The 10,841-nt window shown below is 39.0% G+C and overlaps 1 protein-coding gene across 1 annotated transcript in view; it reads right to left on the bottom strand.

Annotated features, from left to right (window-relative positions):
* Nucleotides 1-4,068: 4,068 nt before the first annotated feature.
* Nucleotides 4,069-10,841, bottom strand: part of LOC104538368 (growth factor receptor-bound protein 10-like) — a 24,673-nt gene continuing 17,900 nt past the window's right edge. Inside the window, 5 exon segments of the mRNA XM_010181545.1 lie at nt 4,069-4,846; nt 5,647-5,740; nt 8,711-8,798; nt 9,849-9,915; nt 10,810-10,841. The exon segment at nt 10,810-10,841 is cut by the window's right edge and continues 28 nt beyond it. Coding sequence (XP_010179847.1) covers nt 4,700-4,846; nt 5,647-5,740; nt 8,711-8,798; nt 9,849-9,915; nt 10,810-10,841 — 428 coding nt within the window. The 3' untranslated portion in view covers nt 4,069-4,699.

The following is a 10,841-nucleotide window of genomic DNA, read 5'->3' as shown; positions in this document are numbered from 1 at the left end:
TCTTCCGAGCTCTCTTCTTAAAGAGTTACACCTCAGCCATAAATGCAGGCTGTACTTTGACTCAGAGCTGGCAGCTGTATTTATAATTTCACCTTCCCCAACCCCAGTTGTGGCACCAGAATCTTGCAGCCAACAGATGGAAAACACCTGACTATAGCAAAGCATAGAAACCTGGGAAACCAACAAGTGTCCTAAGACCCTATTAATCACAGCTCAGTGTGTTGTGATGAGCCGATCTTTCTTGCTAAAACATCTGTGCAAAATGATGAGCAATTAGAGCAGAATGTCTTCGGGCTGAGAGTTCGCTTTGCCAGTGTTACACAAACTAATTGATGTTGAAGTCTCAGATGTGACTAATCGCAGTATCTAATGAAAATCAGATAGCTCTTGGACATAGTTGTGGTTATATTAGGTTTTCAAATACTAATTAAATTGCGCTCCGAGTTAAGGAAGACACAGGATTTAGGAAGCAGAAACAACCAAAATTAAGGCAATGTGGGTATTTCAAAGGAAGCTGTCTCTTCTCTCCATCTACTGGTATCATTATTGAATATTTCAAGATGTTGGACAAGCAATGCCCAAGACACAAAGCAATATACAAGCTGGACATTAACAAACCACAGTGAAGCATCACTAAATTAGCAATAACATAAACCCAAAGTCATTTAAAGTTCAACTTATTTGAAGGGAAGTGGCTCAACTGGTGATGTTTTTCTCACCTGGTTTTGCGGGTACAGGCTGAAGCAGCAATTTGGTGTCAGATGTTCTGACAGTGGGGGTATCTGCTATCACACAGGGCCAGATTTCACAGATACCACTTTGCACTTGCCACAGCACTTTGAACAGGCAGGCAGGCAATACTGCCCTGCTGCTGGGCAGGCTTACCAACACCTTCTTACCATGCTGGTTTTTTTTCATGCCATCTTCTTGTCCATCCCAAACATAATATATAATGGCAACATGTAACTTGTGCCCCAGTGCAATCACTACAAATTCACATGAAGATGTAGCATGCAGAAGCCAGAGTGTGAGTAAGGCTGGAGGTGCAATGCATTTGATGGCTTCTATGGACTAGCAAGGCAGAAACAGGAAAGGATTGTGTCTAACAAAAAAGTGAAACATTTCCAGCCTTCTGTTATGCTGTCTACCAGAACAACCAACAGTCTCCCCCAAAATGGCTTTTTTAAGCAAAAACATGTTTTGTGCCGATTCCACCCAAATGCTGATGGATCACTCAAATACAAGATTACAAAGGTAAATAATTGCTTTCTGAAAGTACTATTGAAAAGTTTTCTGATCCAACAGCTCAGCTATCAGGCCAGTAAACTGCTTTCTGCAGAGTACACATTTTCACTGAGTTATAGCTTACTTTTATGAAGCAAAAGATGCTCATGGTGTACTTCCCGATCTGATTCTAGCAACCTTCCTAAATGAATATTGTAAATATCATAGCAGAACATCCCCAATGATTTTCCTCAAACAAAAGGGGTGAACAAGTTCTTTTTTACATAAAGGATGCTCTGTCTTAAAGGAATCACAGGACAGAACAGCCAGAATAAACTTATCCTGGGGATTCTGTTTTCCTCTTAACTCTTCTTAAAGGCTGTTTGAAATAACCTTCCTCAAATAACCCAGAACTAAGGCAAGAGATACACAGTGTACAGATAGATCCAAAAGAAGACATTCATTCTAATATAAAATGAATAGCATTGTATTAACGTTTATTTCTAATTACAAGAAACAGAATATCAGTCCCTTATTTGTACAAAAATACCTGAAAGATTACAATTAGGTTCACAAGCCAAAAAGCTATTTACAGTATGAAGCAAAGCATATTGAATAAAGGTTTTGTCTCTTAAGTTAATACCTTTTGCATTCCCTGAAACTTTAAACTTTATTCCATTTTACAGTCACTAAATCTTGCATTGTGACAATATAATTTACGATAAGCAAGTCTTGCCACTGGAAAGGTGCATTGATTGGTCAAACTGTCAGGTATTTAGTGCAGAAAAGATAAGACAAAACATCTAAACTGAGGCACGTGTTTCTTCAAGATTAATTAACAAATAAAAAGTTTTTTGTACTTTAACACCTATCGTAACATAACTTAACTAGTAACCTCATTACCAAAATGGTTTGGCATTTTCCTTCTCAACATATTCAAGATTGCTACATGAAGTATTTATTTAGAAAATAAAATCACAGGCAAAAAGATAAAAATTCAACAGGCTCCAAAACAACCCTGAGCATCCCCTTTACATTCATGTCATTTAAATACAAAAATAAGAGTCAAATGTCCTTCAGTCCTTGGTATTCTGAGCTGGCAGCCAGCTGAATCTGCTGGAAAACTAAGGTGGTACTGACTGTTTTCCAGCAGAAAGAAGACAAAGCAGTGATCTGCTTAAGTAAGATTGTTGCCACTTTGAAGGTGGTCACTTTCTCAAAACAGCTCACTTTAGCTGGGAAAAGTACAAAATACTAAGTCAACCATCTACATACAAAAATCATGATTCATAGTCAAACTTTTATTCTCAATTTAAATAAGATGCAAGGTTTTTTTTTATAAATATGAAACACTGCAAATACTATCTGCCTACTGGGAAAAATGCATGGTTGTCACTAAGCTATGTAAACAGAAAAACTTAAAACTACAGCATAAATGGTGTTATTAACTGGTAATGTAGTCAATACAAGTATCTTTTTTCTCCTAATAGGGGCCAAATAGAAGCATGCAAAGTGAAGTCAGACTTAAGTTAGCTTAATTTCAAGGTTTTAAAATACATTGTCTATAAAGCAGGAACACTCATTTCACTATGTACAATTAAAAAAAAAGAAACAAAAAAGGCTTCTACTAAAAACAAAATCAAGTTTCTTCATTTTTAATATCTAGACATTAAATGGAAAAAAAATACTAAATGTGTTCTGTAAACTAAAATACAGTGTTTCTATACCATTGACATAGTTATTAAGCTGATATGGACAACTCAGGCAGGTTATGGTTTGTCTTAAGCTATTCTCAACACTATGTGAAGACCTAAAGGTGTAGGATTGGTTTTCCTTCTTTACCCTTTCAGATGGCGAGGATTTCAAACCCAGTGGCAAATATTAGCGAGGAGGAACTAGCCTGTGTAAATCATTCACCATCTTCTCAATGCTCCGTGCTCCGCACCACACTCTGCAGGTCCCCAGGGTGAAACACTGCTGCCTGTGGCTAACTACACCGAGCAGGGGAAGTTATTTCAGTAGCAGTTCCTGCACCAACCGCCTTGCTGAAAGGATGGTATTTGCAATTGGAGGATCAAGGTGTGCCTTGCCTAACCTTAATACGATTTCTCATCAGAAAGAGTTACTGTGTAAACAGGAAAGAACTGATTTAGACATTAACAGTAACGTAGTTCTGATGAGAAACCAGCACCAGCGCGGGATACGTGCTTGTCTGCCGCAGGTACCGGCGTGCTTTAGCGTGTGTGACACGGGAATCACCAGTTACCTCGATGGGTGATACTGCCAGCAGCTAGGTCACAATCAAATGCATTTCCATTCCCAGTACGTTCTTTCTCACTGTGTAAACTTGCATGGCCCTACAGAAAGCAGAAGGGGTACATACAGTTCTTTTTATCCTCTATTCCCCAGGAGAGCTTTGTGTCACTGTAGCTTTACTATATGGAAAGAGCTCTTTGAAACAGTCTGAAAATTCAAGGAGCTATAAAGCTAAAAAACACTGTTTGTTTGTTTTGTTTTGTTTTTTTCTTTTTTTTTTTATTTTGTCATACTAAGACTACCCGCAGAAGAATCTTCTCACAAAAAAGGTGGTTTCAAATACAAGTGTAGTCATTCAGTCCTATTCTATATAGTAACAGTAAGTTTCCTCAGGAAAACAGTCAAAAGGCTGTAAAAAACAAACCACCACTCCAATAATAAAAATTTGTGCATAGAATCTAATACAGTCTTTGCATGACTGGATGCCACTAATATGCCATCAACATACTACAGCCATAATGCTACAAGTCAACAGTTTTAAGAGTACACATATGGTGGTATGTTCTTTTAGAATGGTATCCTCATTGCTTCTTCAAAGACATCTGCAGATCATCGAACCCCAGGTCTCCAGAGAAGTTTTGAGACACATGCACGCGCGCACACACACACACTTCTTGATTTTCTTCTAGATCCTTTTAGGCTGAAGCATTCCATACATTTTAGGGTGCAGATTAATACCCAACTCCTGCATGAATTTTAAAAGCCACATCAGCTCCTAATATAGGCTGCATACAATATCCGAAACAAAGTAGGAGTGCAAAAAAAGTGATCAATACAAAAAGTAAACACACTAGTCTTAATTGTCAAGATTATTCCAGGGCAAGAGTTCTTTTCAAAGATTTCTCGTCACACTTGTTCCTGTTAAGTGGCCCAGCCAAGATAGTTTCCAGTTTTGTTTCAAATTTACTCATGGTTTTACATACCCTCCCCCCACTTTTGGGATGCTGGGACACTCAGCAGCAATCACTCTTAGGTGTTAGACAAACCAGCAATCTTGGTCTGTTGGCACCTGTCGAATCCATCCCTTTCAGAGTCCCAAGGTGCATAATATTTTTATTTATTTTTACCAACTTACAAATCTGCCAATTCCCCAGTGCCAACGTTCTCTTACAATTACTCTTCTAGCAAATCCAGTCTTCAGTGAGAGTCAGATTTGAGGTCATAAGGCCACGCGGATGCAGTGGTGTTTGAGTTTGCAGGGCAAGACTCCTTTGTTTAGTTGATAGAATTCAACAAGCTGGATTAGATCGCTGAATTTGGTGTTCCCATCGTCCAGGCTGAAAAATATCTGTCCATCATCTTCACACTGGGGAAACAAATCGTCCTTTTCAAGTTAGACTGCACGTGAAGAGATGCAAGTGTGGCAAAACATAACGAGTACAAGCGTGTGGTGCAAGGTCAATGACGGGCACTGCCCAAACCACCCAGTGCCCAGAGATCTCCGTGAAACTATGCACAGCACAGCAGAAGTGTACATTAACTCAACTTGAAACATCTTCTTTATAAAACTGAAAGCTCGTGGGCAGAGCTGTGGGCAGAAAGCTGTAGAGACAGCACTGGTTTTCATTACATAAAACAAAAATGCCCCCCAAATATTGGTTAGCTGTTTGTAAAATTGGCAGGCGAAGCAAGAGAAGAGGGCTTGGACCAATAAAGAGCTCTACATTATCTTAAACATCTGATGCTCTTTTTGATCAAGATAAAAATCAAACAGGTTCTCCACATCTCAGTGTAACATTATTTTAAGCTCGACATTACTGGATAACCTCCAAAATAAAACTTTTTAAAGTTTCCTGAAGTTATCCTATGTTTGCCTAAGTGACAGAGAGACAACTGCCGCTGTTGTTGCTGTCAGTCACAGAGAGCAACTGCTGTGTGCTACCTCTGTACCTGAGCGACTTACACTCATTCTCCAGGCAATGATAACACAGAATTTTAATCACACATTTGACAATTCTAAAGAATATGTGCTAATATACTTGCTAATGGAAACATCCCTGCTAATTACATCAGAAATTAGTAAAAGGTCTCTTCAGATGCTGGCAAAGCTTTATGATTTAAAATTTCTCTTTTTTTTATGATCAGTATCAAAAATGATCTACTTACCGGCAAGATCTGAAAATGCTTTATCTTTTGATGATGGCACAGCGTAAGTACAAATGCCTTTGGATTGCTTTGGCTGTCCCGGAGAAGAAATAGTCTAAGAGAGAACATTTTTAAGTACACACTGAATACCATTTCTTCACACAATCCATTTCTTCGTAAGTAATCAGAACTACTAAGTCATGTTGTGCTATTGCCTAACTCTCCTTTAGTTCCATGAACAGGCAGCTCCCTAACTGGCAATTTGCTTTCAATTTTTACACTATGGCTATGCAACACTAATAGATGAAGAAACAAGAAGTAAGAGATAGATGTCAGTAGTTCTTCCCCTATGAATGTCTGTATGAGGCATTTTTAAGGATCTCTAACTGAACTTTCCTTTACTGATGTGTACTCTTATGAAGTAAATATCCTCATTTAACTCCAAAGCAAATCTGGATTGCTGTAGATGGGAAAGTAATACATCAGAATCTGTTCTCGGTCTCCAGTATCTTTCATCAGTTTACAGAAATCCAGTGTTTGCAAAATAATGCTTAACTTAAATGGCTGCAATTGCACAGAAACAGCTCAAAACTTTCTTAAAATGATTTCTCAATGAAGTAGCACCCACATTATCCAGATGGGGAAAACACACACTGACTTTTCCTCTAAAACAGTCCCAGCATTTTTCTCTCAGCGTAATTGAAAAAGAATATACTTCAGGACTATAGCTAGCAACACCAGTGTGTAACTGTCACTTCTAAGTTGCCCCACAAAACCAAAGTCCTGACTCAAATGGTTAGATACATACTTAGAAAAGGAGAAAAAATCTGGTCAAAAAAATGTTTCCTCTCCATGACATTTATGAACCAAAGAAGGAGAACCTCTCCATGCCACAGGAAACAAGAATATACCTTTGGCTTAAGGCTCCCAGCGCTAATCACTAGTGGATTTGTGAGATGGCCAAGCACAGGATTGGGGCAAGCCTCAAGCCCTGTTAACTGCCAACCTCTCAGCCAGGAACACACGCTCCGAGGCTGAGCTGCAGGAACTGCTTGTAGTCTTACAGACCCAAAACTTACTCCAGCTCCTCAGGACTGATTGAGAAATGTCAACACCACAAAAATGCACCGTCATAACCAGGGTCAGTCCAATACTCAGAGACAGGCATGTCTTGCCACCACCGGAAACCATGCATGGTATTTAACATTCCTTTTTAGTTGCTAGCAAGACCAGATGTGTGGAAAAGGGATCAAAGACTTTACACATCAGGATCCATCTCAGGGAGAGAGATCTTAACCGCCCTGTGGTTTCAGCAGTTCATGCAGGTATCTCTAAATTATCTTGCATCTATCCATGTCAGATAATGCATGGTACCATAAGCTGGTGGCACAAAGCAAAGCTCAGCACAGCTGATCCTGCAAGTATTTACTCAACCTCTGGCAAGAAACAGTCTGTCCACACACACAGTGACTGTAACAACAGCTTACAGAAACAGTCAATGATGGCACTGTCAGCTGCATATGTACAATGCTGAACATCTTACATGAGCCATCAGAGGACTGTGAACTTTTACCTTTGTTCATTCAAGAACACACAGAGCAGGCAAACACAGGCGAGACTTTTCTTTTGTGGAAATCCTTAGATTTCAGAGCACATAGGTAACATGGTTCTTTTGCCACTGCTGACCAACCTTGCTACAGCCAACCTAACCAATCTTCACCTTCCACAGGGAGTAAGCTGGCTGGGCACAAATTTACCGCTGCCTCAAAGGCACTAACACATTTATGAAAACCCCAAGAAGGACAGACCATTAGATTCCTAAGGCAACAAGTCCAAATGAGCTCAAGCTTGTAAAGAAGAGCTGTAGTGAGAGAACCAGAAACGCAACAAGTCAGCAGTGCTCTCAGCCTCTCTCCTCTGTTTGACCTGCTAAGCTAAAACCCAAGAGCCTTAGCCCAGCAAAAAACCCAAAACAATGAAAAAACACTGCTTGATGAATATGAATGTGCACTAACAATTCCTATTTCTCTACAGTATTTCATTCTTCACAAAGATTAGTGATGCTCCTGAATCAGAAAATGCTGAAGAAAGGTTTGAACTTGACTATCTCCTGAGAAGCTAACACAGAAGTTTCTACCTTAACCCTGAAGGTAGTGAACTTAGTCAACTGATAGCAACCATGCTCTTCCCACCTACAAATAAAGAACTGGTGAATGCAGTTTAGACAACTTCCCTTCAATAACCGTAACTACTATAAATAAGGGAAACAGAGATGCTCAGAATATACTTAAATCTCAACTGCAGATATTTTAGAGAGTGCTGGAACAGGTACTTTAATTTCTATGCTCTAGAACAGAAATAAATAGTGAGAAATCCTCATTAACTGCTCTGATTCATGCAAAAGAGCACAAATGGCTGATTGTAAATTTGTGGGCAAATGGCTAGGTATAGCTTTGCCTGGAAAATATGTCCTCAATGGAGATTACAGGAACTTATTAATTTTCAAATTCTAACATTCTCTAAAACTTGATTGTCTCTGTTGAAAAAAAAAAACAAGAAAAAAAGTTCAAGTGTATTCTTAGTATTTTACTTTTCAAATTAAGAGTTAAAACCCACTCCTACAGACATGTGCTCTGACTTTTTGAAATCCAGGCACATTATAATGGGGCTACTCAAGAATCAGGGCATGCAGTGGTAGGATGAGGGGTAATGGTTTTAAAATAGAAAAGGGTAGATTTAGTCTGGATATTTGGAAAAAGTTCTTCAATATGAAGGTGATAGATCACTGGAACAGGTTGTCCAGACAGGTGGTGGAGGCCCCATTCCTGATGGATATCTGCAATATCCCTAGAGATAGTCAAGGCAAGGCTTGATGGGGCTCTGAACAACCTGATCTGGTAACATTGTCCCTGCTCACTGCAGGGGATTTGGACCAGATGATCTTTAAAGGTCCCTTCCAACCCAATACATTCTATGATTCTACTTGGAGGTGCTCATAAACCTGTAAACTCTTACAGCAGAAGTTGTGCTCTTGTCTATAAAGCTTACCATCAGATCATAAGCACTAAGCAACAGGAATACCTACCCATCTACAAGCCCTTGTTGTTTAATAATCCTGTGAGATTCTTCTCTAGAGATTCTGCCGTGAAACCAGTGCTGTGTCCTATGAATAACTGGAGGCAAGATTTTAAAGAGAGGACAGTTAAAAGCAGTAACAAGTGCAACAGTTTTTTCCACACAATAATTATTTAAACATTTTAAAAGTGGGTATAGTTTTGTTACAGAATATAAAATATCGTTCATCAATCAATATCAAAAATTAATCGATATAAAAAATGCACCAGCTGTTGCATCTACTTAATATACCAAGAGGACAGGCATTATCTCCATGGATTTGCTGTTGTACGATTAGGTTAGTGAGAGATAGCTCTTATAAATATGGCCTTTTCATAGTTTCTTGAAAATCTTGGGACTAAACAATCCTTAGAATACGTTGTACGAGCTAACGAGTTACAACCAAGTTGCTTTAACTCTGAAATAATGACCAGCACTTCAGCTTATGCTTTCAATAGTGGAGTTACCCCCAGGTATTCTTATGTTTATGGTTTCACTGCTTTTCAAATGGTATTTTTAAATTCTGTCCAACAGAACAGAACAGAAACACAGAACAGAAACAAAGAATAGCTGTGTTTCCTCTAAGAAGTCCAGGATATTAATATGCAATTTCTTATTACTTCAATAAATGTAGAATCTCAAAGAAATGTTTAGGACTCGCATTACAGGCATTGTATTTTACATTATTCTGTCATTATGGAATGAATTCTATTTTTGAGCATTCATTGCAAATGAGAAGACTCTCATTTTTACTCTTTAAAGATTAACAGATCACTCATTGACTTTCCCTGTCTAAAACAAAGAACTGACTTCTGCATTGTTTTAAATGGAAACACGGAGTCTCAAGTTTCATCAAATCTGAGTTTCAAAAGATCAAAATTGAAGAGAAGCTTGAATGCGCCTTCAAAGGAAAACAAGTTCCTTCTGCTGTGTCTGTATGGGTAAGCATGGTAATGACACAGAAGCTACAGATAAACACAAACACAGTATTTGACATCGAGGCACTAAAGCTATGTGACTGCAGTCTCTATGTCTCTCTCTCTCTGAAATATAACTTTTATTTACCCACAGAGTCTCTTATACTATGCTTACAAAACAGCAGAATTTACCTGTACTCAGTGTGGAAGGATGGAGTGGACTTTGGCTACCCAAGATGTTCATTCTTGTGCTACGTTTCTATAGAGAAAATGAATTACCGTTAAATCCACACTAAAGCCTCAGCAGAAAAGAATTAGTGCACATGCAATACAGATTTAATTTACAGGAAACTGGGGGCTGGGCAAGTTTAATGCAAGGATGAGAAAAAGAAATGCCATTTTGAAGGGGGCTAATCTACAAGCAGCAGCTCATTTCAGTTGGCTTAAAACACAAGCCAGATGTTAATGATGAAAGCTCAGTATCTAAGAAAAAAAGAAAAAGGAAAAAAAAAGAAAAAAAAAAGAAAGAAAAAAATGATGGAAAAAAGAAAAGTCTGATATGTTTCTGCTCAGGCAAAACACCAGGCACTCAGTAAACCAAGCAGTATTTCCCTCCCGTACATAAAGCACCAGCCAGTGCTTCAGTAATGACTCCTATTCCCTAAGAGACGAGCATGTGGGAAAACTTGTACTGCAGCTGTCTGTCCACAAGACACTATAAACAAGTTACATCAGTTTTCATTGCAAGAGGTCCTGCCTCTTGTATATTCTGCAATTAAACTTACTGGGAGCAAGCCATTAGTCAGAGCCCCAGCCTCTTCCATGTGGGGAAGCATTTAATTTGACATATTCCTCCTCAGAGACTGGTTTTGCAAACTGGCAGTAAAGTTCTGGTGGGTCTGCTTTCCCCCTCAACTTTCCTCTGGACACTAGGGGGACAGAGAAGCAGTGGTAGAAGGTTGTTGTGAATGTGACAGTTTTGCTAAAGATGGATATTGACTTTCAGATCTGCATGCTTGCAGTGTGATTGCTTCAGGTCGGAGCTAAGCTATACTGTGACCAGCACTGCACTAACATCATAGCACACTCTGTGTTTTGGCTCTCAACAGACACTTACTAATTACAAAAAGAGAAAAGAAGAGAAGATAGCTACCCTCCAAGCATGTCCTTCTTCCAAGGCAGCAC

The sequence above is a fragment of the Mesitornis unicolor genome, unplaced genomic scaffold, assembly GCF_000695765.1.
Source record: "Mesitornis unicolor isolate BGI_N332 unplaced genomic scaffold, ASM69576v1 scaffold25803, whole genome shotgun sequence".
Lineage (NCBI taxonomy): Eukaryota > Metazoa > Chordata > Aves > Mesitornithiformes > Mesitornithidae > Mesitornis > Mesitornis unicolor.
Note: the sequence above shows the minus strand (reverse complement) of the source record. Positions and strands in the feature narration are given on the sequence as shown.